The sequence below is a fragment of the Engystomops pustulosus genome, chromosome 1, assembly GCF_040894005.1.
Source record: "Engystomops pustulosus chromosome 1, aEngPut4.maternal, whole genome shotgun sequence".
NCBI lineage: Eukaryota > Metazoa > Chordata > Amphibia > Anura > Leptodactylidae > Engystomops > Engystomops pustulosus.
In genome coordinates, this window is record NC_092411.1 from 236,289,913 (window position 1) to 236,316,961 (window position 27,049).

The following is a 27,049-nucleotide window of genomic DNA, read 5'->3' on the forward strand; positions in this document are numbered from 1 at the left end:
TCATGCAGCGTACCAAAGTTAGCTGTCTGAAGGATGTAATGCAGTGTGCCATATTTATCTTTGTAACCCAAATATTTGTTCAATTTGTGAGACTTTAGGCTCTAAAATTGTCTCATTCTTGCACCTAATAATCCCCAAAACAGCATGCTACATCAGTATGCAACCTTTTGTGCAACTTTTTACAGTTTGCAACTTTTTAGGTGCAGATTCAAGCAGCGTACCAAAATTTGCTGGCCCAAGGATTTAGTGCAGTAGCCGGATTTATCTTTGTAGCCCAGATGTTTGTTCAACTTGTGAATTGTCTCATTTTTGCGAATAATAAGTCCCAAAACAGAGCATGCTAGAACCAGACTTACTTTTGGTAAACTACTATTTGGGATTAAAAAGTCTCACACCACAAAAAGTCTCAAAAGTGAGACTAAACAGGCAATGTATCAGAAAGGGAAAAAACTTAAGATATAGTACAGTGATGGCGAACCTTTTAGAGTCCGAGTGCCCAAACAATAACAAAGACCCGCTTAATTATCGCAAAGTGCCAACACAGAAATTTAATTTGTGATTTATACTCCCTGCTCTGTCACAGTTTTCATTGATACCAGCACCTGAGGACACCAATAAAGCAGAAAATAGTCCCTGGTAGAGCTGTCACTTTAAAATAGCTCTGTGCACAGCAAGCCCTGGTCTGTCTGGGACTGCAGGAAGATACCTGGAATCATCTCTGGTGATGGCCTGAGTGCCCACAGAAAGGGATCTGAGTGCCACCTCTGGCACCAGTGCCATAGGTTAGCCATCACTGATATAGTACATTGCAATGATTAAGTAGGCCAACCTCAGGAAACTTTAAAAAGTGGCAGCCAAAAACTATGATACATGTGCCCCCAATACTTACTTGTGCATACCACAAAAAGTTGCAAAAGTGAGACTAAACAGGCAAATCATCACATGTATCACAAAAGGGGAAAACTTAAGATACATTGCCATAATTAATTACTTCAAAAAACCTGAAAAAGTGGCAGCTTTAAAACTATGATACTTGTGCCCCTGTGTGTGCCTTTAAAAAGTGAACTGCAAAAAACAAATACAGTTCTTGCTAAACCTGTTAACATTGCAATTATTAGTGTACAGATGGTTTCTACCTCACCTGTTCTCTTGTTTAAACATGTTTAGATATGTCCAAAATGAATGAGCAGTTTTTGGTGAAAATATATTTTAAAAAATTATATGCTATCTATTCTACAGTATATGTTTCTATTTGTACCCCCTGGTGGCTGTGCTGTGAAATACAGACTGTGAAGGATAGTTTAATGTGATAATGTACTAAACCAGTTTCATGACAAAGCGAGTCCAAAATAAGGGCTAAAGTTAACAGTGGACACGTTTGTACATCTATTGTCTGGCCTCTAAAAGTTACACAATATGGAAGAGAAAACTGGAATGGAAACTACGTACAATATCTATTATAGATAAGTATGTCATAAAATTCTGATGTTTACTCAATGAGTGGTTCGTGAACCTTATTCTGAGATAACGTTTGTTATAGTGTTAAGTGGAGGTCACTGTTGCTTCTACAGTTCATTCATATCAACTGTATTTATTACTGTTTATTAAAAGTAAATACTGAGAAATAAAAAGCTATAATATATCTATTCAATATCTAACAGATGTCAGCAAGTCTATTTCTTAAAATGCTCATGGGGTTTTCCAAGCACAAAAACAAGGAAGTCTTAAAATTGCTTAGAAGACCCCAAATTATCTTTGGCTGAATCTGTTAATATCGGTGGGAGCGGCCAAACAGCTGGTGTGTTTGGGGACCTCCCAGCTGTCCCCTTCAGATGATGTCAGTTGAGGAAAAGAAACCTTTGGTTCTGGCAAATGAGGTGACATTGAACAATGCATGCATGTTAATATGGTCAGCTGGAGAGTTAGGTGCCAGGCAAACAAAAGTTTTCAGTAATTCAATTCAAAAAGTTAAACTTATATATTATATAGACATTACATAGAGAGTGAACTTTTTCAACTGCTTATTTATGTCAATGTTGATGATCATGGCTGACAGCCAAGGAAAACTCAAAAGTCATTATCTCAGAAAATTAGAATAATTAACCCAAAACACCAGCAAATTCTTCTTAAGCATTTTAAAAGGTCCCTAAATCTGGTTCAGTAAGCAACACAATCATGGGGAAAACTGCTGACACAGATGTCCAGAAGTCAGTCACTGACACACTCCACAAGAAGGGGAAAACACAAATGATCACCACTAAAGAAGCTGGCTGATCACTGATTAATGTAGCAAAGCATAGTAAAGGGGTATTCAGGAAATAAGATCATCTAATACAAAACAAAATACGTGAAGAGCAAAAGATGACCGGCACCACCCTGACCACAGACAAGGTAGAAAGCACAAATCCAGCGGGAAGGGCTGCATGCGTGAACCGACACTCACCGGTTCCAATGTGGGGTGCATGTCCAGAGCGGCAAAGACATGTGTAATCCAGACGTGGAAGAAACAAGACGGCACTCACCAACATATGAAGCAGGGAACTCTTTATTGCAGGGAAGAATCCATGACAGGGGGATGCACGCCACGGCAAGGGGACCGGCATTTTCGCGCTGACAGCGCTTTCTCAAGCCTCGGACTGTAGGCAGAATTATCAACAAGATGGCCACCATCTACAACTACAAGTCCCATGATCCCGCGGTTCTCAGTATCAGCTCCTCCTTCTCGGCCTCTGCTCCCAGTGATGATGTAACAGACTGTCCTGCTCTGTTACCATAGTAATGATGTGTAACTGCCATCACTGCACATTACCTCACTGAGATGACATCTCATCACAACACTGGCCATACTGGATGTACTGTTAACAATTGGCTAGAACTAAATGTAGTGATGATCACATCACTGCCCAGGTACGTGCAGGACGTGTGATGTGGACATGTGACCATCAGCCATCTTCTGTCCCTTTTCTCCTCCACAGGGACAAAATCAATGGACTGATTAAAGGCCAGTAGCATTTTAATTCTTCATTGTAGTGTATGTCCACAACATTTTTCTACTAAGGGGAGAAAAAGTTTAAATAACAACTAATTCCCAGAATACACCTTCAATGAAAAGTTGAGTGAAAGAAAAAAAGTGTGACAGGAAAAGGTGCACAGGCAACCGTGATACCGTTTCCTTAATAGGATTGTTAAGTAATGGTCATTCAAAAATTTAGGGAAAATTTTACAAGGAGTGGACTGTTGCTGGAGTCAGTGCTTCAAGAACCAAACAAAGATTTATCTAGGACATCGGCAACAAATGTCACATTCAATGTGTCAAACAGTTCCTGACCAATAGACAACGCCAGAAACGTCTTACCTGGGTTTACCTGAAGAGGCACAATCCAAGCTTCTAGAGGGCTAATGTAAAGTTACCACAATCAGTGATGGCTACGGGAGCCATAAAATAAGGAAAGGCCACAGCATCCAATGCAGTTTTAAGAAGGCTGTACGCCTTTATTCACATGGGCATGAAAAAAGCAACGTTTTGATTCACCATGAATCTTTGTCTTGTTTTGGGAGCCATGTCATCAGCTGTAGGTTCAGTGTGTTTTATGAAGATCAAAGTCAGCGCAGCCATCTATCAGGAGATATTAGATCACTTCACATTTCCTTCTGTTAAAAGTACCAAAATTTTTAACAGAAAGTTCTTAACTGGCAAGCACAGGGGCACTTACTCACAGATCCAAACACCGTGATTGTGGCAATCTTCTTATATTTGTTGTTTATTGCTTTTTTTCCTTCTAATATAAACTTTTAAAATAAAGCTAATGCATCTGAGGGGCTCCAGGGGGTGTTTTCAGAGCTCCTCAGTGATGTCTTTTCATTGGTTGTTACAATGAGCAGAACATGTCTCCCCCTGCTCTCTCCTTCCTCCCTCTGCCTGTGTACTCTAGCAACAGCAGGAAGTGCAGGGGGAGGGTGAGAAAGTTTAAGGAAATTACATTTCACTCCATAGGTGGAGTTTCAACAAGGAAAAATGGCTCCTTTCAACCCCAAAGATAGTTGGAACCTTTATACATTTGCATAATGCCCCTACTACCCCAAAATGATGCCCATCTTAGTAGGTGCTAGGCATTTAAGAGACTTTTTAGTGTAAAATAAGACAGATAGAAGGACAAAATTTTCAGTCCTCTGAAAGAAAGTTTATTAAAAGGCTTGCTGTTAATGTCTTCATGTGTAGTCACAAATCATCAATATCAGCATCGGCTTCTTCCCAGGCACAAGCTCTGGGGGTCCAGAGTTCCCTAGTTTTGGAACAAGTTTGGCCCTTAGTAAAAATAAAAGTGGAGTCCCAAATACCAGAACTATATGACAAATAATAGTGCCACACCTTGTCTGCTGCCATTAGTAACAAAATATCTTCTCACTGTTTACATCTGCTTTATCTGTTTATAACTAGTCCTGTCAACCCTTTTTCCTTACTGATACAAATACTTTTGTGATCCATTTGATATCTATATTACATTTACCAGCTCTAATATGCAGTTATATATACCCAAGCCTATGAATGCTTACTATATTTGTACAACAACTATTAGAAGTTTGTAATCTAAAACTGGCAATTGCTTTACAGAACACCCACTTCTACATTTGTTGTAAGTTTACCTAAAGTGTAACTAGATTTCTAATTAACTAAGTTAGGAATTCACTTACTGCCATGCATTGCTTTACCTAATGATACTTCATACTTATTAATGCATACCCTTTACCCATTTTTTTTATTTTTTAGCAGTTATCAGTGTATTCATATATTTGATTGGAAATCATAGGTTTAGCAATATACACTGGAGATCTAATTAAAGAACACATAGTTTCCTAATTGTCAAGGTCATTGTGTGTATTCTGATGGAAATGAGATAAATGAACAATGACCAAAATCAGTTAACTACAAATTATTGGTGTTAATCTGGCACCTGGTGCTAACAGTGTCACAATGATAAAAGTATCTGGACTAAAAGCCCACTCTTCAGTGACCAAACTTCTCATTAGAAGAAAGGATCAAAAGGCTAGACTCACCTTTACTAACGAGCATGTTGTGTAGACACAGGAGAAGTGGTCCATGGTTCATTTTAGTGATAGCAAGTTTAATTTATTTGGATCTGATGGGAAACATTATGTTTGTCGAAAAACTGGGAAAAGACTGAACCCAAAGTGTGTAAAGAAGTCAGTGAAAAGTGGTGGAGGAAGTGTCATGGTTTGAGGAATGCTTTCTGCAGCAGGAGTTGGACCTCTCATACAGTTGTATGGTAGAGTGAATATAAGTGTATATCAGAACCTTCTTCAACAACACGTTGTTCCTTCCTTGCATTCATCACTCATCAGTTAACAAAAATGCAGGATATTGCATGTATCCCTTACAAAAAAAATCATTCAAATGTTGATCAATGTAGATTACATTATCTCTGAAAAACTCAAGTGATCATACATTGTTCTGTAATTTTGATCTCCAGAAAATAACACTTTCTATTGTTACTTCTTTCTATAGTTTTTGATATTGATGCAGTATCTATTGATAAGAATGCCTGGTACTACATCATATGTATACAAAAACAATACATTACTGATTAATTATACGCATATCTACTTCTCTTGTTGATATGATATGACAATTCTAGTTTTTGGGTTTAACACTTTAAATAGGCAGTAATAAGGTTCTTTTCTTACAACCAACCTTGCCCATAGATGATTTGGCAAAATTATCAGAAAACCCCTATAATGAACTATTTCATTTTAGTGCTGATTCTACCTACAAAAGGCTCCCTACAATAGACTCCTTCTATTCTATTGCAGACTTCTGAATGGTCCCCCCCTTCTCCTTAAAAAAATATATACATATTTGTATACTCATACACGTGAGTTACAATCATACACAGTATATGCAAACCATATTTACATACATTTAGCATATACACACAGTAACACATGTATCATATAAACAGACATACAGAATATACACATCACATATCCACACACATGCAGCAAATAGACATGCAGGGGCTTATTTACTAAGGGTCCCGCGGCCGCATTTCTGTTGGGTTTTGCGTCTTTTCTGGGATCGTGCCACCGGGACAGGCATTTAGAAGGGGATTGTGTCCCACGCGATCGGATTGTGCCGCATCGGCGCCGACTTTCATGTGACAGAGATGGGGGGGGCGGGCTGTCAGACGATCCGACGAATTCTGACTGCGCGCAGGATTTAACATTTAAATTGTGTCACAAGATAATGCACTTACATACACCAGGAAGAAGAAGGTGAACTCCGGTGCACCTGAGCGGGGAGCGACACATGCAGGAAACCAGGCGCACAATCTTAGTGAATCGCACGGAGTCCATGAACGTCGGACAACGAACAGCGGGGATCGTGACAGGACCGGGTAAGTAAATGTGCCCCATACTGTCAAAATCATATACAGCATATAAACACTTACAAATACACAATACCCCATATCCTGGGGTCACCTGACATTGCGGGCCCCATTGCAGCTGCTACCCCTGTAGTTATGCCCCTGAACAAACAGTGTTACTACTCACAAACTCAGCGACTTCAGCAACGTAATTGGAATAATTAGCCAAAAACATCTTTTCTATGGTCTAACCAAATATTTAGCCAAAAACATATATAATATTTGCAAGTGCTAGAGCACATAGCATGCTTCTTCATAAGTATTTCACTCCAAAGTACTATGCAGATGTCTCTTTAGCCCCCGTCTCATAATTTGTAGACTGGACTTCTTCAACTTTCAACTTGGACACCCAAAAAAGAAGCACAAAAAATTCCATAGCCAATGGGATTTCTTGCACTTCATGCCCCCTTCAAACATCCGACATGTCTTATTTTCATCGTTTTGCTCCTAACAAAGAGATTAGAAATGCTGGTATGTTGTTAATTTACCTGCTTTTAGTGACCTGATTCTGTTCTTACTTAGCTTTATCCACACATCACCCTGGTACTTCTATTATTTCTGTATCTAGTGATGCTTATTATGCCTACGAATACTGTATCTATTGCTGCTTATTACTCCTACCACAGCACCTAGTAATCCATATTACTTCTACCGATACTGTATATATTGATGCTTATTACTCCTACTACTACTTTATCAATAGTTATAAGGACGGGTTCACACTGGTGATTCCATTCTGTTTTGCTTCTGTTTTTTGTCTGCATTCATTTTTATTACATCCGTTATGCTTCCATTGCTCCGCTTTTTTCACAACCGCAAAAAAGATGAAGGTTTAACTTTGGTTTAGAGAACATGACACTTGGTTCCACAGCACCATCTGAGAAAAAATGGCCTTTCATCAGTTGTTTTGCAGAGCCTTAGACTTCTACTGCCTTACGTGATCCACAAGTATGAAAAAATAGGGCAGCTTCTAAAAATTTTTCAAAATTTTCTAAATTGGACAACAGATCATTTGAAATTAACTGAAATGTGAAAACACCCATAGAAAAGGATGGCTCAGTAAGGCTTCTGTGAAAATCACTGAATCACAGGTAAAAAAACCCACCACCAGTGTGAAAGAGGCCTTACTGCTACTACTACTACATGTACTGATTCTCACTACTTCTACAAATACTGTATTTATTGGGGCTTATTGGTTCTATTAATGCTTTCTCTATTGATGCTTATTAATGCTAATATTCTATTATCCTTAAAAATACTGTATCTTTTGATGTTTTACTTGAATTAATGCGGTATCTATTGATGCTTATTACTCTTAATAACACAGTATCCATTGATGTGTATTACTCCAACTACTACAGCATTATACCTCCTACTAACATTGTATCTATTGATGCTTATTACTCCTAATACTACTGTATTTACTGATGCTTATTACGCTTAATAACACAGTTTTTTATGCGTATTACTGGTAATTTTTCATATATTGTTGCTAATTAAGCCTACTAAAATTCTATCTATTGATTGGTATTACTCAATTAAGGGAGTGGTCAGTTAAAACTGCATTGCAATCAGTTTTGAGGTAGTTTTAGGTGTAGTTTCTTATTTTAACAAGTGAAAGACATTAATGCAACAGGTGAATGACATTTGTTTAGCAGGTTTCCTCTTCAAAATCAAATTCACCTATCCAATTTATGTATTTCACCTGTGAAATTGATAAAACTGCATCTAAAACCACCTCAAAACTGATTGGACTGCAAATATATATGTATTGATGCTTATTACTTCTATGAATGCTTTGTCTATTGATGAACATTACTCTCAATAAAAATGTATATTTTGATGCTTTTTACCGGTAATATTCCATATATTAATGCTAATTAAGCCTACTAAAATGATATCTATTGATTCATATAACCATACTAAAGATATATCTATTGCTGCTTATTACTCCATTAATGATGTATCTATTGACGATTATTACTCCATTAATGATGTATCTATTGACGATTATTACTCAATTAATGATGTATCTATTGACGATTATTACTCCATTAATGATATATCTATTGACGCTTATTACTCAATTAATGATGTCTCTATTGACGATTATTACTCCATTAATGATGTATCTATTGATGCTTACTACTGCATTAATGATGTATCTATTGACGATTATTACTCCATTAATGATATATCTATTGACCCTTATTACTCCATTAATGATGTATCTATTGACGTTTATTTCTCCATTAATGATGTATCTATTGACGATTATTACTCCATTAATGATATATCTATTGACGATTATTACTCCATTAATGATATATCTATTGACGCTTATTACTCCATTAATGATGTATCTATTGACGTTTATTTCTCCATTAATGATGTATCTATTGACGCTTATTACTCCATTAATAATGTATCTATTGACGCTTATTACTCCATTAATGATGTATCTATTGACGATTATTACTCCATTAATGATGTATCTATTGATGATTATTACTATTATTAATTCTGTGTCTACTGATGATTATTACTCTTAATAACACTATATCTATTATTACTCCATCTAATGATGTATCTATTGATGCTTATTACTGTAATAATATATCCATTGATGCGTATTACTTCTATTAATACTTAATATCTATTGCTGCTCATTTATAGACAGATTTGAGTGTTTTCCTCCCAGTATTTTTCCTCCTTTTCCTATTACTGGCCATTTTCTCTGTCACTGATGTCTTTGCCTGTGGATTAGTACAGGACTATGGTCCCGGCTATGGCGTCACTCTCTGATGCTTGTTTATCAGTGTCTGGCCGCATGTATGACGCCGCCGCGCTCAGGTGTGTGCGGGGATGAGAGTACAGTAAGCGCTGGAGACAGCCGCCTCCTCAGACAGCGGCCAGACTGCGGGGCACGTGACCGCCGTGTCATGTGACGTGCTGATGACATCACAGCTGTCTCTCTTCTGCTCTCTGCATGGGAACTATGTCCAAGTAAGACGGGAGCCGCACTCCTTGTGCAGAGTGGGTGCCCTGAGGAGGGAGCCCGCCTTATCTGCTCACTTCTATGTGGTTTACACACTGTGTAACCTTTTGTCTGAGGTGCAGAGAACACATAAACACATAGGGGACAGAAGTCTAGACAGGTGATAGTTACATTGTGTACACAGTCACTATGAAGGAGAAGCACTTCTGAGGTGTCAGACTTATACAAGGATGGAGCATGGAAGAAAACCTGAACATGTACAATAGAGGGTAGTGCTAGGTCACATTATATGATGTGTATAGCTCCTATATGCAGAATACTGGCTGACATGTATACATTATCATATGACACTATAATCCTGCCGCTGGTCTGTTCCCTGATCCAGTCATCACACCTCATTGTAATAGATATGTACTGATTACTGATGACTACCTGCACACATGCAGCAGTAACATCAACACCAACAATTCCTGCAAGGGTTAACCCCATTCCAGCAGCACAAGTCTCTGCCACGCCCCCGCCTCCCTGCAGACACGCCCACACCGCTTCTCCTGTTGGACTGAAGTCCACATGTGCCCGCCCCCGGGGGCGTGGTCCTTCCTTGTTAATCTCTCCGCTAGTCAGTCAGGCCAGCGCCTTCCTCCAGCACAGACATGCTGATCCCCAGCACTGCACAGCTACCTGACACAGCCATACTACCTTCTCTCCCCACCAGCAGCTCGGGGTAAGTTTCTAGCTGACCTCAGATGACTGCAATCACACAGGTTCTTATTATTGTTTGTTGCAGAGTAAGTTTTATTCTTTACTATAGGAGACCTTATATTTATTACATCTGGAGATCCACATGATTACCTTGTATTTTTATCATATGTATATATATCATTATCCTTTATTCTACCTCAGTATGTAATATTATTACTGTATGTATATGCCCCTTAGAGATAGAACTCTGCAGCTGACACCTCACAAGTGGTTCTGCTTCATACAATTGTTGTTATGTATGCTGTGTATATATAGTGAATATGGCTTGTCTATACTACTGTACCTTACTTATTTGTATCCTGTCTTTTCTCTGTACCACAGTGTTTGACCACGTCTGAGTGCTCCATACACGTTTAGTATTGCTGCATGGGAACTAGACAGCACGTTGCTCAGTCTGCCTGTCACTCAGCTGCTGCCGCTTCTTCCATTGAGCTGCTGTTGCTGTCCGGGCTGCACCGTGCTGCCTGCCTGTCCGCACTCTTCGGGACGGCACCTCTTGGAGCCCCTAGCCGTGCCCGCAGCTCTCTGGTCCGGGTGTGAGCCTCTCCAGCAGCTGCCAGACACAAGCTGCCCTGCACCGGGGGACGGGGAGATGTGACGGGCTCTGGACAAGCAACTGCGGGGACAAAAAGGAGGAAAAGTTTTGCAACTAAGTCAGGTCCCCCCGCTGAAACGTGCAGGGAGCGGCGGCCACTTTTATGTGGGGTGACTTTACTCCAGACACCCAAGCAGGCTCCCCAGTCTGTGGCTGGAGGGTGTGACCGTCACCTACTGGAGAGTATTGTGACCGGGGACTGCACTCACTTCTGTGTGTCGGGAGGGAGCAGCCTACCATGTCATAGGAAAGGTGAGTGCCGAGCTCTGCAGGAGGGCAAAGTCCACCCCACCATTAAGCAGATCCCCCTGACACTACTTACCGCCATGCCCTAAACTACTGCACAACTCCTCATTCATCCATGCAAGGATTTAACCACACATGCATGTCCCTGAGAGTCACATAATGTGCACTTGTCACCTCTGGAGAGAAAGGAGGGGGTCGCTAATAATCCTGACTGTGTCTGCCTGAGAAGCCAGACACCGTCTCAGACACAACATCTCCATAGGCTCCTTGTAAGATCTATATGGAGAATGATGCCCTATGGCACATCCGTTACACAGTCCTCTTCCTGTCTGCTAATGTCTCATTATTGTATCCCATCATCCTCTATCAAGTTCTAATCAGTATTTTATATAACAAAAATTATCTTTTGGAACGCAAATATCTCCTGTTATGTGATAGATTTTGAAGATAAATCTATTTCATAACTTTTTTTCTTTTTAAGGATATATGCCACATCATTTAACCTCCACAAAGCACCACTAGTGCTTTGTAGAGGCAACAAATATGTACACTGGCATCCTTGTTTGAAAAATTAACATTCTGTAATGTGTATGTAAATCAGTATTCTGTAGTGCTTGCTGTCTCCTCCAGCCCTCCCCTCCCGATGATGTCAGGAGGGGGCGGGGGGATGGAGAGCCAGTGTGCGGATGGAGGGGCTATGGTAACGCCCCCCAGAGCACCTCAGGCTAATTTTCATACACGCTAAAGTCTTTATACAAAGATTTAACCGACTGTTGTCTTTCATGAAAGAATTCCGGTGTTCAACTTTTTAACCTCTACAAAGCAATGTTGGTGCTTTTGTAGAGGTGAAATAATGTGGTAGATTTCCTTTAAGAGACCAGTCACATACATGAGTCATGTAAATCTCAGTGACTCCGTTCACTTTCATGTGACATCAATGTATCTTTCCATGAATGGCACTAGTGCTTGCTACATTGTAACAAACACATCACTAAATTTGATAAAAATTACAGGATCCCCTCAAAACACGCTTACTACATGTGTTTTCCGGCCAGTTGACAACCAATATAAGCACAGGCAACTAAATTTGGGTGGAAATTGATATAATCGGTCCCAACTATGAACTTGAATATAAAGTAACAATCTAATGTTCCCAGGGGTGTTGGCTGTTACCAGTTACTGTCTGGAGCTAGGTTTTGGTTATCTATAACTATGTCCCTTACTTGGGGGTCAAAAATTGCTTATTATGGTGAAGCAGAGTTGGAGTTATCCTGTGTGTCCATATTTTGTACTTTCTAAAACTTAGCATGAATAAATGAATGGAAATTTCCAGACCTCTATATAAGTGGATATCATGCATTATTGCAAACAAGTATAGAGTGGGTTTGAACTTGATACAGAATGATGCCTTGCCAGGTAATGCTGAATAAACCACACAGGGCACCAGGCTGCATGCCAAATAGCTGCAGGCCTCTGTGGCTCAGAGTGTTGCAGGTGGAGCTCGCTGCACCGTCTCCTAGAGACTGTCAGTGTTTTCATTTAAATCATTCTTTGCCCTTTCGTATTCCTTGTTTTACCTGCTTGGTCAGTCGTGGATTTCCAAATAACCTTCCAATAACCTGATCTGCTTTCCATAGAATGACGCGTTGACTCTGAATTACTTTTTGGGTGTGACAGGGGTGGTATTGGTATCTATGATTATTAGATGAAATCTGTATTAGGAAACCATCAAACAAGTGTGAATTAGACTTTTCTTCAGATGTCATTTATTGATTGAGGTTTATGTTAAAAATAGAATAAATAAGGAATAGTCTGAATAGTGTGTGTTTAGATGGATGATAGATTAGAGAATACTAATGATGGATGGATAAATAGATGAATAGATTTGATAAGACATCATATTTATAGATATAACATGAATAAATATGGCCATATTCATAAATATTACACAAGAGATAAGATATTATTGCTAAATATTGCAGAGATAAATAAAAGTGATAGATTCCATAAATATTGCTCTATAATGTATGGAGAAAGGGCATACAAATGTGATCTTTTAGATCTGCAGAGGTCATTGCTATCACACCTGTGTTGCGGTGCTGTACCATGAATCACCTCTGTAGATCCGTGTGTCCCTGTGTTGTGCACCTTGTCCCTTTTTTTTGAGTGTAACTTTGTCAGCTCGGAGCTGTTGTTTGCCTCAACTACTTGGCTGCAAGGATGAAGCTTAGATTTTTCACACTAAAAAAGTGAAAAGGACTCTGTTTTCTCTTCTGTCTGGAATGTAAAGGGTTATCTTTTGTGTCGCAGCAACTTAATATCAGTCATGCCACCCTCCTCATAACTGACAGGTCAGTGGAACCAGTGAGATGGCTGAGAGCAGTGAAGGAGTGTCAATGAGAGAAGAGCGGGGCAGGGTCCAACTAGCACTTGCCATGTGACAGACGTAAAGCTTAACTATTTCTATGCAAAGAGTAGTGGTCTGTGTCAGCGTGTCCCATGGTCTTATATAAGTCGGAGAATGAGAACTCTAGACTGTCATGTCTGCTGCAGACAGACTTACCCCAGCCCTGATGCTGTATCCACCTCTGGGTATACAATGGCAGACTAATGCCAGCTTTGGTGTTTACAAACTAGTGCTAATCTCTCTCCACTACTGTACCTACTGCACCTGGAGGATAGAGGAAATCGGATAAATAGATAGGAGGGGGGAGGAAAGAAGACAAATGCCAAGTAGGAATTTAATGCAGGTAGGGAGCAGGTGCAAATGTCAGACCTCATGAGTGAACTACACAGCCAGTGCAGTATTGAATGGTGGTTTTATACCCATTATGTAACACGCAGCAGCGAAGATTAATATTGAATATAATACGTTTTGCATGGATTTTATAGAATTTTATAGAGCTGAAATAATGAATGATGTTGAAATGTCAGAATCCGGGTGTCTTTGACTTCAGAAAATCTGCAGCAGCAGGAATCGTTTTCCGCAGGTGTCTTTTTGGGGGATATGGTGCATTTTTGGGGTTGCAAGTCAGTTAGAAGGATCATTAGAGTAAACTGACTCATCGAGAAGGGAAAACTTGGATTGGCTTTAATTATCTGATTTTGGAAATATCAGACTTTATAAATATAAGCAGTGGAAATAATAGAATAATAATTATTGCGACTAATTAATCTTCTTCACCCTAATGTATGGCAGTGCAGCTCTGTAATGCTGAAATCACACTGTTCTTCTAACGCTGTGAAAAGGTTAAATGCTAACATGCGGTAGCACTAAATACATTAAGGATTTCATGTTTTACATGTTTTTGCAAGAACTGCAAACTCTTGCATAATATACACTCAGCAAACTTGAGTTGTGCGCCGGTGCAAGGAATTGATCATCTTGCCACACAGCCAGACATGAATTTTTCATTCATTCTGCCACCGCTAGTAGTTAATCATATATAAAGGCGTCCTAGCCCTTGCCGGTATAGCATGTGTTGACTATCTCCGATATTACACAAGGATTGAGAGGACAAAGATTTTATGCAAGTCTTTCCAGGAAAAATATGAGGTTAGGAAAGATATCTAATAACTTTTCCAAAGCTGCACCGCACCCGTGGCTAAGCTACTGACCATAGGAGGCAGAAATATAGATTGATAAATGACAAGTTATTCTGAATCTTTTCCCACAATACTATATATCAGTGGTGGCGAACCTATGGCACGGGTGCCAGAGGTGGCACTCAGAGCCCTCCATATGGGCACCCTTGCCATCACCCTTGCCAAACAGGACTCAAGGCTTCTTGCTGTCCCAGGCAGCCCAGGACCTTAGAAGGAAACTACAATGATAATCCAAACTTCTTCTCCTTCGTTCTACTGTATTGGTGTCCTCAGGTGCCTATACAATTTAAACCTGTGAAAGAGCATGGAGTAATAAGTTACTACTTAAATTGTCGCATTGACACTTTGCGAAAAATATGTGGGTTTTGGTTGTAGTTTGGGCACTCTAAAAGATTTGCCATCACTGCTATATATCAATTTGTTCTTCTCCTCCTGCTCTATAAATTGATGATTGTAGATGGGACACTATGTACGATCTGCTCGGTACCTCCTGCTCTACAACATGCTGCCCACAGGTTAGGATATTGTGTATAATTAACTTAAAGGAAATCTACCATCAAATCTATAGTAATAATCTTTATTTATATAGCACCATCAATTTCCTATCATGATAAACCAGCGACACTTACTCATAGATCCAGGCACCTTGACTGTGTTCATCTTCTTATTTATTGCTCATGGCCTCCTTCCTTCTGAAACCAACTTTTAAAATTAAGCAAATGAGCCTAAAGAGTTCTAGGGCGGTTCCCAGAGCCCCTCAGTGCTGATGATTCACAAGCTGTTACAATGAGCAGATCAGGTCTCCCTCTCCTCGTGCTGCTAGATTACACAGACTGAGGGAGGAGAGAGAGAGCAAGGGGTTGGTTGAGACATGTGAATCTGCAGCAATGATGGGGTATGGAAACACCCCCAGAGCCCTTCCGGCTCATTAGCTTACCTTTAAAAGTTGACTTTAGAAGGAAGGAAGCCATTGATAACAACTCTAAGAAGATTACCACAGTCTCTGTGCCTGGATCTATGATGAGGTCCCTGGTTTATTGGTTTTTGATAGTAGATTTGATTTCCTTTAATTCCTCTTGGTTTTTATTGCTGTAACTTTTTTCACTTGCCAATATATAGCAATCTATTCATCTCTTCCATTTCTGTAGCATTACTCCAGCAGGTCGAGAATGCATTTTCCAATGACAATTCTCCTTTATTATTAAAAGACCTAAAAACATGGGGAAGGGGGGGTCCTATACATGTAGTGTCATTGATATTGTTCACTTCTCATCCTATATTCTGTTTCTATTAGGACTTAATCTCAGCACATTAGAATGGGAGCTGTGAATGAGCCAATAAGAAACGTAATAAATGCTATATACACTGTATGGGAATGAATTGAATATACTAAAAGTAGCGACTGCAATAGTCAACAACATTAATTTTTAACTAAGGTGTGAAGAAACTTTTACACAACTTGTATGACAAGATTTTTCTTTAGCCCCCAACATGACCTACAGTTGTGCCTGGTTGGCGTCCGGTGTGGGGTTCTGCACTGTTGTGATGGAGCTGTGTATGGCAGCATTTCCATATAATATGTAGCTGTATAATATCCACCCAAAATTTTTTACTGGTCCAAATGAGGCAAGAGCGTGGTATAATATTCTATCCATATGTGCAGTTCCTACAACTTGTATATGATTGTAATAATCTACCTGCCTCGTTACATAAAAAAGGACAATCACAACATATCCCGACAATACAGTGTAAGAGCTCTGCTACAGGCCTATGTTTCTATGGTAACAGACAAAAAACAATCCCTGTGTAGTCTGACCCTGCAGTCATATTGCATCCATCTGTCCTTTTTCTTTTTGCTGATTTACCGAATGTATGTTATGTCAATATCAGACTATGCAGAGTTTGTTTATTGTCTGTTACCATGGAAACCTAGAAACCTGTATAAGAACATTAGACACCAAGTTGTAATTATGATGACTTGCAAAGTTGCTTTTTTTTTCATTGTATAATCCTTGAAACAAGAGGTATGACAACACTTGTGAAGGTGTACCTCTAAGGATAAAGGTCACTGGTTTTTACGCCAGTAAACTACCAGTACCTTCTGGTAGGGTCTGAAATGCCCTTTCTAGCACTCCTCGTTGATGTCAATTCTTGACCGAAAAAATAAATGCCCCAAAGCCATGAGCAGAGATCACTTTTTGCCCGAGCAGAGATCACTTTTTGCCCGAGCAGAGATCACTTTTTGCCCGAGATGAGTCACTTTTAGAGGCTGGAATGGGAGCATCACTTCAGACTAACCTACCATATGATTCTATGGAATCATGTTTGAGAAATTCATCTTTAAATGCTTCAGCATTGTGGCTCCAGATATATTGGCTTTAAAATATCTTGTTTGAAATTGGTTCTTTATCTGCAACTCAAATTTCCGAATATGTCCTTAACTTCTTGTATCCCTCAGGAGATCACAGACCAATCCTGAAGTGATCTGAAAGATTAACTTCTTATCTTTGCTTTGACATCAAGTTTCACGTTCTACATAGCCCTCCATCCTTTAAAAGTGACTCCTCTCAGCAACAAATGTGTCTCTTCTCGGCTTTGCATATGTGTGTTTTTTGTTTTTTTTTTTTGTTTTTTTTTTAAATAATGAATGTGTTTTAGCAGAAGAGGGAATTTAGGAAAGTGTATTTCATGCCCTACATGAAGTTCCAGGTTCCCTTTACATTCAAACATGACTATGTTCATGGTGATTCAGTTTGTGGCTTCAAGTGCCACATGTGTCCTCCTTATAAGCAGTGTCACTATAATGAATGCTTATCAGCCCATTCCACCTGTTCTTGAGTGCTGACATCGGAGCATCCGTTACCAGGCCATAGGGGGTATTATCCATAGTATAGGTAAATAAGATGTCTAGTGCCTTTATTACTCAATGATGGACCCTGCCTGCTGGCAGCTCTGTCCTTTTGTGTAGCAGCACCAAAGGCTCCACTATTACTAGATAAGTGTGAGCGCCTTTTGTCACTCCACCTCATTAAAAAAAAAAAAAAATGTGATAAATGTTTACAGGTAGATATATATTTGATACATATCACAGTGAGATTTACTTCTGCAAGGAGCAACCAGAGAGTAAGTTGAACATTGACTTTTTATTATGTTTTCAAGGTATGGAAACCAAAGGCTATCACGGATTCCAGGAAGGAGGAGATATGGAGAGGCGATGGGGTCAGGTGCCACAGCCCATGGAATTGTCATCTTCAAGGCAGCAGAGCGCAGAGTCTTATATGGAGATTGTAGATGTGAGCTGCGTACCTGGGACCTTTCCACCAAATGTCACAGAACGTGAAGATAAAGAGAAACAAGCTCTGCCCCTTTGCCTACAACAAGAGAGTAACCCGTCTGGCATTTTACCACAAGAGCTTAAGCCTGACTTAGAGTCAAAAGAACTTTCTGCAACTGTAGCAGAGTCTATGGGATTATACATGGATTCAGTACGGGATCCTGAATTTGCATATGAACATCAAAACCAGCAAGGGGTGAGTGGTACTGGAAATATTTATCAAAATATGGAGCACTTTGTGAAATTTTACAAGCAAAACGCTTGTGGCCCTTTTCCATTAGACTGCCAAAACCAATCGGTGAGCTCTATTATAGAGGCGGACAATTCTCTGAATAGTAAAGGAAGTAGTAATACTTTAAGGAGCCCCTCCTCCTGCAATGAGAAATGTTCAACAACTAATAGCCCATCCAACATGGGACTTTCTGTTTGTAGTCCTACTGGAATTGACTCTGTCTCTTCAACGACTTGTTCCACCAACTTTGGAAATTTTACAGTTCACAGTCCGGCTACCCAAGGAACTTCTGTTTCATGCTCACCAAATGTCGATAATAGATGTTCTATTTCACACAGTCCTGCCCATGCTAGTACGGTGGAGTCCCCTTTGTCAAGTCCCTTGAGTAGTTTGAGATCGCCCATATCAAGCCCTCCGAGTCACTGCAGTATCAAGTCCCCCGTATCAAGTCCGTTAAATATTGCAGTGAGACCCAATGTATCTAGTCCTGGGAATATAAACACAAGATGCTCTCTCTCTAGTCCTTCCAATGTCAATAACAGGTCCACTATTTCTAGTCCTGCGGCAAGTTCTTTGGGGTCTTCTATCTGCAGTCCAGCACATAACACCTTGGGGTTTCCTACTGTTGTCATGTCCACAGAATGTCGAACTGATTCCACCAGTATCAGTACAGAAGCTAAAGACAAAGCACCTCAGCAACTCTTATTTCCCAAAATGGAAGCAATGGATAGTGAAATCGGTGACAGCGGCACGTGTAGCTTGGTAAAGTTCATTAAGCCAGACCCTGATGGTGCTTATATTGACTCCTGTTTTGGAGATCATGGTAAGGTTGCTTCTGATACAACATTTCCAATCTCCATAAAGCAAGAGCCTGGTAAAAGCACTTGTTCTAGTTCTATATTTAAAACCACCCAATCTGCAAATCCGTTTCCATTTATGGATGGTTCCTACTTCACCTTCATGGATGATAAAGATTACTATTCCCTATCTGGAATACTGGGACCACCTGTTTCATCATTTGTTAGCAGTTGTGAAGGCAATGGATTTCCTAGCCAGGGCCTTGCCATGGGGATTAAACAGGAGGTCGATGATAGTTTTTTTCCAGAAAACTCTATGCCTTCCTCTGCTATTGTGGGCGTTAACTCAAGTGGACAGTCATTTCATTATAGGATTGGGGCTCAAGGCACTATCTCTCTATCCCGACCTGTGAACAGAGAGCAGCCTTTCCAGCATTTAGGCTCTTTCCCTACTGTTGGTTCACTGGTCGAAAATTGGAAATCCCATTCTGAATTGTCTCAAAGCTCTTTGTCATCCAGAAGAAACGATGGTTTTCCGGGTCCAGGATACATTCCAGAAAACGTGTCAAGGTGAGTAAGAGAGTCCTAATGTGGTAGATTGGTATTGCCGCATACATCAGGCGGTCACAGCGATTATTGGATGGCTATGATCAAAATTTCGGAGAGCTGTAGGCGAGAGTGCTGCATTGTACTGTTTCAATAGAATTGAGAATCTTTCAGGTTTGTGTCATTTGGTTTGCATTGGTTTAGACGGTGTTTACTTTGGCATTAGTACTTTTGGTGTACTATTTGCCAATGACTTGGTAATGGTGCTTGGTTTACGGAAAACAAATACTTGTGGAATAACTTGAAGGTTTGCCAGATCTAAAGTAGAAGTTGGGATTGTGTAAGGGATTCATGTACAATACAAAAAAAGAAAATCTGTGATCATGATGGCTAATTATATTATTATTTTGCAATTTAGTTTTTGCTTGTAACTAATTCACTAGAAGTATGTTGTATAGATTGACCTCTTATAGATTTCTACAAATTGTTTGTGTTCATTATCTGCAGATTCGCTATCGGTTTGGCGCTTTCATGCTACAGCTATGACAGTGTTTAATAAACTAAGCCTGTAACTTTGACATCACTACAACACCATGCCATTACTTACACAAACACGCTCTTTCCTTTTATGTGTCAGTTATGCTCTTATACTTGCATTACCCATATAGCTAGAGAAATGCATACACATGTGCTAAATAGATCAAAAGATGGATAGATATTAGCACAGCAATGACTTTTCCAACTCCTAGGAAATAATTTGGTTTAAGATGACCTGGTGCCTATAAAAAAAGGCTCTAGGAGCTGCTTACCAAGCGCTACCCCATTGTTGGCAGCTTCTTCCCCGCAACGCCCCTCCCACTCCAAAAGCCGGCGGTGACTGCTGGGCTTCATGCAGCAGTCACCACTTCATCCCGCCCCCTCATGAACATGGCTGACTGCTTTGAGCGTGGTCCAGCGTTCCTATTGTACTACACGGCAGGGTCTCCTAGCTTTATCAGAGGGTTCTCATAAAGCTAGCAGTTTACCACTGCTAAAAATGGGGTAGCGCTAGGAGCTGCTTACTTTTTTGCCTTTTTTATGGGTGACAGGTCCTCTGTAAGGACACTTCTAGATTCAGGCACAGTGACTGTGGTAATTTTCTCTTGTATTTGTTATCCTTGGCCTCTTTCCTTCTGAAATCAACTTTTTTGCTAATGAGCCTTCCCCTGCACTTCCTGTGGCTGCTAGATTAGACAGAGGGAGGGGAAAAGAGCAGGGGGTTGGGTGAGGCATCTTCTGCTCATTGTAACAACCTGTGATTCTGCATCTGTTCATAGTATACCATAAATACTGCAGGGTACTGAAACCTACCATAGAACACTAGGCTACATTTTCTATTTTTCTTGCGTGTATAGCTTCTATCCTCCCTCATTATATACATATAGAACACATTAGCCCTAAAAAGTTCTGGTCCACTTTTCTATACCAGCAGCTACTAGTATATCGGCTGAACACAGCAGACGTGTTACATCACTGGATAATTCTACTGATGAGTCTGTGCCTTTTTAGCATTTCAATTTTTTGTGCAGTGGTTCGGGATTATGGCTAAGATCCAGTAGATGGTGACTGTGACATCCTTATATTTTTTATTACATTCATTAAAAAAGTGTGCTGCATTGAAGATGACCACAGCAGTGCAACTTTACAGAATTAAGGTCAGGGAATGAATCTCGGCAGCTTAGATTATCTTGAGCTTTGTAGTGACCTGTCCCCCGTGTGACTGTGTAAGACAGAGCCGCAGCGCTCGGATTTCTGGCAAGACGGATATTTTTGGTCGGATGTAGCCTTTTAATGTTTTATATCTATCTAACCATCAATATAGATGGACTGATTCTTTTCAATGCGTCCATTCAGTATATAGTTGTACAGTAATTATACTGTTAATGATGAAAAATTAGGAGTGTGTTAAACCTGCTGTCGTTCTCCTGAGCTCTTTGTGTAAGTGTAACCTAAACATGTTAATATTTAACTCGCCAAGAAATATAAACCATAGCTCAACAAGTCGTCGGTAAACACGTCACTGACATCTGGTGCACAGCAACTCCGCTATGATTTCCTTATTTGATTTTCAGCTTTTATGAAACGTTAGTCAGGTGCACAGAACCATTTTTTGTGAAAATAGAAATTTTCTTGCATTTTAGTTATTCTTACTGAAAATACATAAGGAGATTCCTGTTTGTTTTAGTTACAGTTTAGAAAAACTTTCATGAAGGTCACACCTACAGGGTTTGTGTTATGTAAGTAACACTCAACCCCCAGTCTTTCCATTGAACCGCACAGAGGTCACCATAAAAGTTTATGGTGATCTACATTTGGCTCAGTGGGACCTGTAGGGGGTCTGGTTGTTTTAGCTGTTAGAAAACACCTAAAATTTGGAGAATTAACAGCTGTATAAAACTAGTGCAGTAAATGTATTTAGTGTATATTTTAATGTGCTCAGGTTTTATCTACTGGTATTCATTATGCAGAACAGCCTTTACATCAGTATCATGTCTGCAAGAGTTTCACCTTTTTATACAAATAGATTCAATTTACATTTCTTTCTGAGGACAATGGATACCATTCTGATACGGAAAAATGTTCCTTGAGTTTAACTTTTTTCTAGGTCAGTCATTTTATAATCTTGTTAATTATTATAGTTATTACTACAGACTATGTATGTATGTGTGTGTGTATATATATATATATATATATATATATTTGTACCCTTTTATCTGATGAAAATCCAAGGCGGCATAGTGTACACAATCCTATGTAGGAGGGGTACGATATCCACAGGACTCCCAGCTGCAATTGTGAAGGCACTTGAGAGTTACAGCTGGTCGGAGATGCTAAAGGAGCTGAACGGCGCCGCCCACCAGCTCAGGGTGATGTAAGGGGGCCATGAAATAGCTGCCCTTTGTGTGGCTAGCTCACGGCCCTATATACACGGCCTTGAACCAAGAAGATAAGTATGACTCCGAAATCATAGTATCACATATTACCAGTGGTGTGGATCCGGTCTTGCCATCCTCCAGCTTTATAATAAAAGTTAATGAAACCATAAACATTATATGAAGAGGGCCGACCCAACATGTATTGTGGGATCAACTGAAGTCTCACTGTACCATATCCAACTGTTCTTCAATATCCCTGATGCCTTGCACCTTTAGGAAAGAAGTCGCTGCTAGAGATGTATGACAGTAGTTTATTACCCTTTTCCTATTGAAATATACATGGTAAGTCATGGCATCGCCCAGTGTTTTACAAGGAAAATTGTTGCAATTTTAACATTAACATAGAAAATTCCTGTCTAAAGGAATTGGTCATGGAAAATTGCTATCTGCGCTAAATTTAATAAAATGCGACTTGCTCTTCGGTTACATGTCCAATACTTCACTGTTCCATTGCCCGGTGTGGCCCACAATGGTCTTTGCATACTTTGTTGCGGTGGTGACATATTCACGTGATCACTCATTGGCTAGTCGAGTCGCATTGTACAGGATTTCATCACCCCCAATGGAGACCCCCAAAGCTGTGTGATAGGAGCAGGGGAGGATTTATTAGGCATGTGATGGTTATTTATTATTATTTTTTTTATCTTATTTATTTTTGGTGCCAGCCAAAATTTTTGCATCCTGGAAACACCATGAAACTGTTTGATATAAAGTGTCACTAAAACCTGAGCTATGTTATAACGTTTTCTTTCATATGGCCATCTGATGATCATCTAAGGTGTTTGATGCCAGATTAAAGAATGTTTGCAGGCCTGCTGTTTAGCTATTCTGTATTGAACGGATACACTAGGGTAGATACAGCACATCTCAACCAGCTTTGTCTTGGATAGTCTGACAACTAAATAAAATCTGTGTAATTGTAGTTGGTTTAAATGAATGTGACACTATTGCCCAGAAAGCTCAGCCTCTGAGAATGAGTGTTTGTTCCTAGCTGTCAGATTTCAGATCAAGGAGTATGCCAGATCTTTGCCAGGTTCTTGATATTTCGAGATCAATTAAAAAAAAATAAAATAAAAAACAATAAAGCTTGCCTCAGTGAAAAACCAATTCAAAGAAATAATATAGATTTTATATATGAAGAATGAGAGACGTAAGCGCAATCAAAATCTGATAGATTTCTAACTTTTTGTGCTATAGTGATTACTTCATTTAGAATTTAATGAAAAACTGTTTAGAATAATGAAATAAAAAGACGTATTCACATTATCTAACCCTCTAAGATTAAGAATATCTTAAAAGTTGTTATACAGAAAAAGTAATAAAAACTATATGTAACCTCCATATGGATGTTCATAATATGACGATGAGGATGTGCTGATTTTGTCTGTGTTTTACTCTGACATTCTTGGGGTGCACAGTGTTTTATGTTTGGTGATAAGGACCGGATTAAGGCTGCCATGGACCCTGGTCTATATGAATATTCTATCCGCTATAAGTCTAGAAGTCCTTTCCTACATCTGGTACTAGAATCAAGCTTCATGGACAATTTAGAATGGAGGATGCATCCCTTTTGCCTGATTTTAAACTGCGGTTTAGAGGACCTTTTAAGGTCCTGAAATGGCTCTTCTGTACATGTGTATTGGGTGCAGGATTAGCTGTATGAGGATATCATGGGTGAAGGTCCTTCTCAGTATATAGAAGGCTTGTGCCCTGGGCTACCACCTAAATGCCTATATTATAATCCACTACTGTTGGTGACTGTTGTTGTAAACCAATTGATAAATCTGTCCCATTGGGGTAACAAACCTAGTTTTTTCAACAAAAAGTTTTACAGCCTGTAAATGGGGAACCGAGCTATGCTTCTAGTTCTGCCGGGCTGTAGAGCCAGGTTATTGCGGTTCCTATATAAAAAAAACTGATCCATAGGGTCCATGTCAATTGGTCATTAAAAGGGGGTTACAGACATTGATGGCCTATTAGAAGGATAGTTTGTCAATCAGCATTGACCAGGGCGTTCTTCATTCCGTGAAATGGTCTTGCTTTTACAAAGCGTTTCAAAGACGTCAGACTGTCGTAGTTCTAGTTAAAATATCCTGCCTCTTATTATACTAAAAATAATTCCCAGTAATAAGCATGTTGTCAATGGAGCCTGCTTGTTCCACCAACAATTAAGCCCAACTTAGTTCAGGTTCACTTCACTGGTAAGTACATGGTTGGCCGCGTGTCAAGGAATAGTTTTTATGAGTTGTGGTAGTTATAATTTTCCAAATACTGTCGGAAAATGTCAGAGCTGCTTATAAAAGCAATACAAGTGCAAACGCTGACCTTTATTGTGTCTCATCCAGGACAGAGACACTTACCTCCTATCTTATTGAAACGGAATTCCAGGCCACATCTTGAGTTCTCTTTTTTATCAAATGCAGCAACCATAGCTATCTATTTATCTTTATAAGTACTCATAAAGATGAATTATGTAGAATAAAAAGTATTGGTTGGTTTTAGCTTGAGTAGATTAATTATTAAGCAAGGAAAAAACCTTGGAGCTTTGAACATGAACGAAATTTCTCTCCGCTTTGAAGTAATAAAAACAAATGGGGTGGGGTAATGACAAGTGGAGCGAAGCACTACACTGGAGAAATGGACAAAAAGCACATATAACACCATTAATATGGCAAGTTATGGTCCCGTCCCATACTTTGTTTCATTGTTTCTTCTAAAATTCACATGATCAATCTATAATAAATATGTATTTCCTTGCATCCAGTTAATGGAATTCTTGTATGGGATTGGGAGGGTGATTTTAAGTGGGAGAATTGTTGTTAAAGTTTCTATTTTTCTCAATTTTTATTGCTTATTAGTCATAATGCTAGCAGTTTTTTTTTACCATAAGCAATCTTCCCCATATGGAGCATATTAACTTATGGCTATGGAGGCTATTGCTTTCCTCTGGATCTGTATGACGCATTCCAAACCAAATCACTGAATTCTTGTGTGTTTGATGCATATAAATGTGTGATCACATTTGAACACAATTTTATAGCTTACATATAATAATAATTCTTCATATGGTGCCTACAGCTTCTGCAGAGCTTGCTGAGTCAGTCATTGTCCCCAATGGGGCTCACATGCTAATCAACCTACCAGTATGTTTTGGAGTGTGGGAGGACTTGGTTGAAACCCACTCAAACACAGAGCGAACATACAAACTCTTTGCAGATGTTGACCATGATGGGACTTCAACCCAGGAACCTAGCGCTGCAAGGCTTTAGTGCTGACCACTGAGCCACTGTACTGCATAGACCTAATCTATTAAAAAAAAAAAAAAACCTCCATGCAAATGAACATAGTTTTTAAATCGATCAATAGAAAACGAATTTGTCTTTGTGTTATGGGCTCTGACATATGGCCGTGGTTTCCAGGTTCCCCTCTATTAGCCAACCGCCTAAACCACAGAGCTCAGAGCTGGTTCTTTTCCTGCCTGTGTTTGTGGCTCAGTCTTATCTGATGTCATCGGTGTCTAAGCAGAGCTCACATGATGATGACAACACACGTGCTATTTGGGGCCCATGATATGCACACCTTCATGTGCATGAGGACAAACCTGTATTCTAGACTTCCATCCTCTATCTTCAGGCTACAGTGTCACTCCAAAATGCATTGTTTTTTGGGAGAAGTAGGCTGGCCAATCGCAATACAAGATCGTAGGTAAAACTTGCCACTTTTGCCAGTACTGTCAAAGTATTAAATATTAAGAAGGATAAAAAAAAAATAATAAAAGGGTTCATATATATCAGTGGTGGCACAGTAACTTTTTGTAAATAACAAAATATTTACCGTAAATACATTATCAATTTTTTTTATAAAACTTGGTATAGTGACCGCCACAACGTTCTTGAGGGATGGGTCCTGTCTCTGGAACTAATGCACGGTAACACCCCCCTCTATCCCCCTTCTCTCTGCCAGTCTACCTCTATTTCTTGAATAAAGTCGCCCTCTTTACCTGCCTAAGATTTTGTCAATGTGCCCCAAAAATTTAGGAACATAATTCTGGCACAAAGTTGAATAAATAACAGGTGGGCAGGTATGTCTTATATACAATTATACCATCAGCAGCTAGTGTGATAAATGGGATGCGTTTCCAGAATGCCGAGTCTGACAGTACTAGAAATCCGCTCCAGTTCAGAGTAAGGCAGTACAGGTGGATCTTGTCATGTAGTCAGGCACATCCATGCTGTATGTTAGATCCTGCCAGGTCTACCTGTAGCATCCTTCTCATAAATAGATAGTAAAAGACGGAAATGATGCAGCACTTCACCTGAATGATGCAATGTTAGCCCAGGCCGGCGGCACATGTTCTTCATGACTCACACTACAGTACACATAAACAGAGGCACGACTAGAGAACTATTCAATGTCACAGCCGCAGTTTGACTCTTGTCTTGTAATTTGTTTAGCAGACTGTGGTTTAATATGAGAGAGACCTGTGAGCGCAGCAGCCCGTGAGTTAGCATTCTC

General features: G+C 39.7%; 1 protein-coding gene across 3 annotated transcripts in view; it reads left to right on the forward strand.

Moving 5' to 3' along the window:
- Positions 1 to 2,810: 2,810 nt before the first annotated feature.
- Positions 2,811 to 27,049, forward strand: part of NR3C2 (nuclear receptor subfamily 3 group C member 2) — a 237,031-nt gene continuing 212,792 nt past the window's right edge. For 2 of the 3 annotated variants that reach the window (XM_072121578.1, XM_072121593.1), the window contains exons 1-3: positions 10,063 to 10,165; positions 10,525 to 11,050; positions 17,810 to 19,583. In XM_072121578.1, coding sequence (XP_071977679.1) covers positions 17,812 to 19,583 — 1,772 coding nt within the window. In that variant the 5' untranslated portion in view covers positions 10,063 to 10,165; positions 10,525 to 11,050; positions 17,810 to 17,811. Of the gene's footprint in view, positions 2,908 to 10,062; positions 10,166 to 10,524; positions 11,051 to 17,809; positions 19,584 to 27,049 lie in introns of those variants that run through there. The other variant, XM_072121586.1, reaches the window with a different exon arrangement.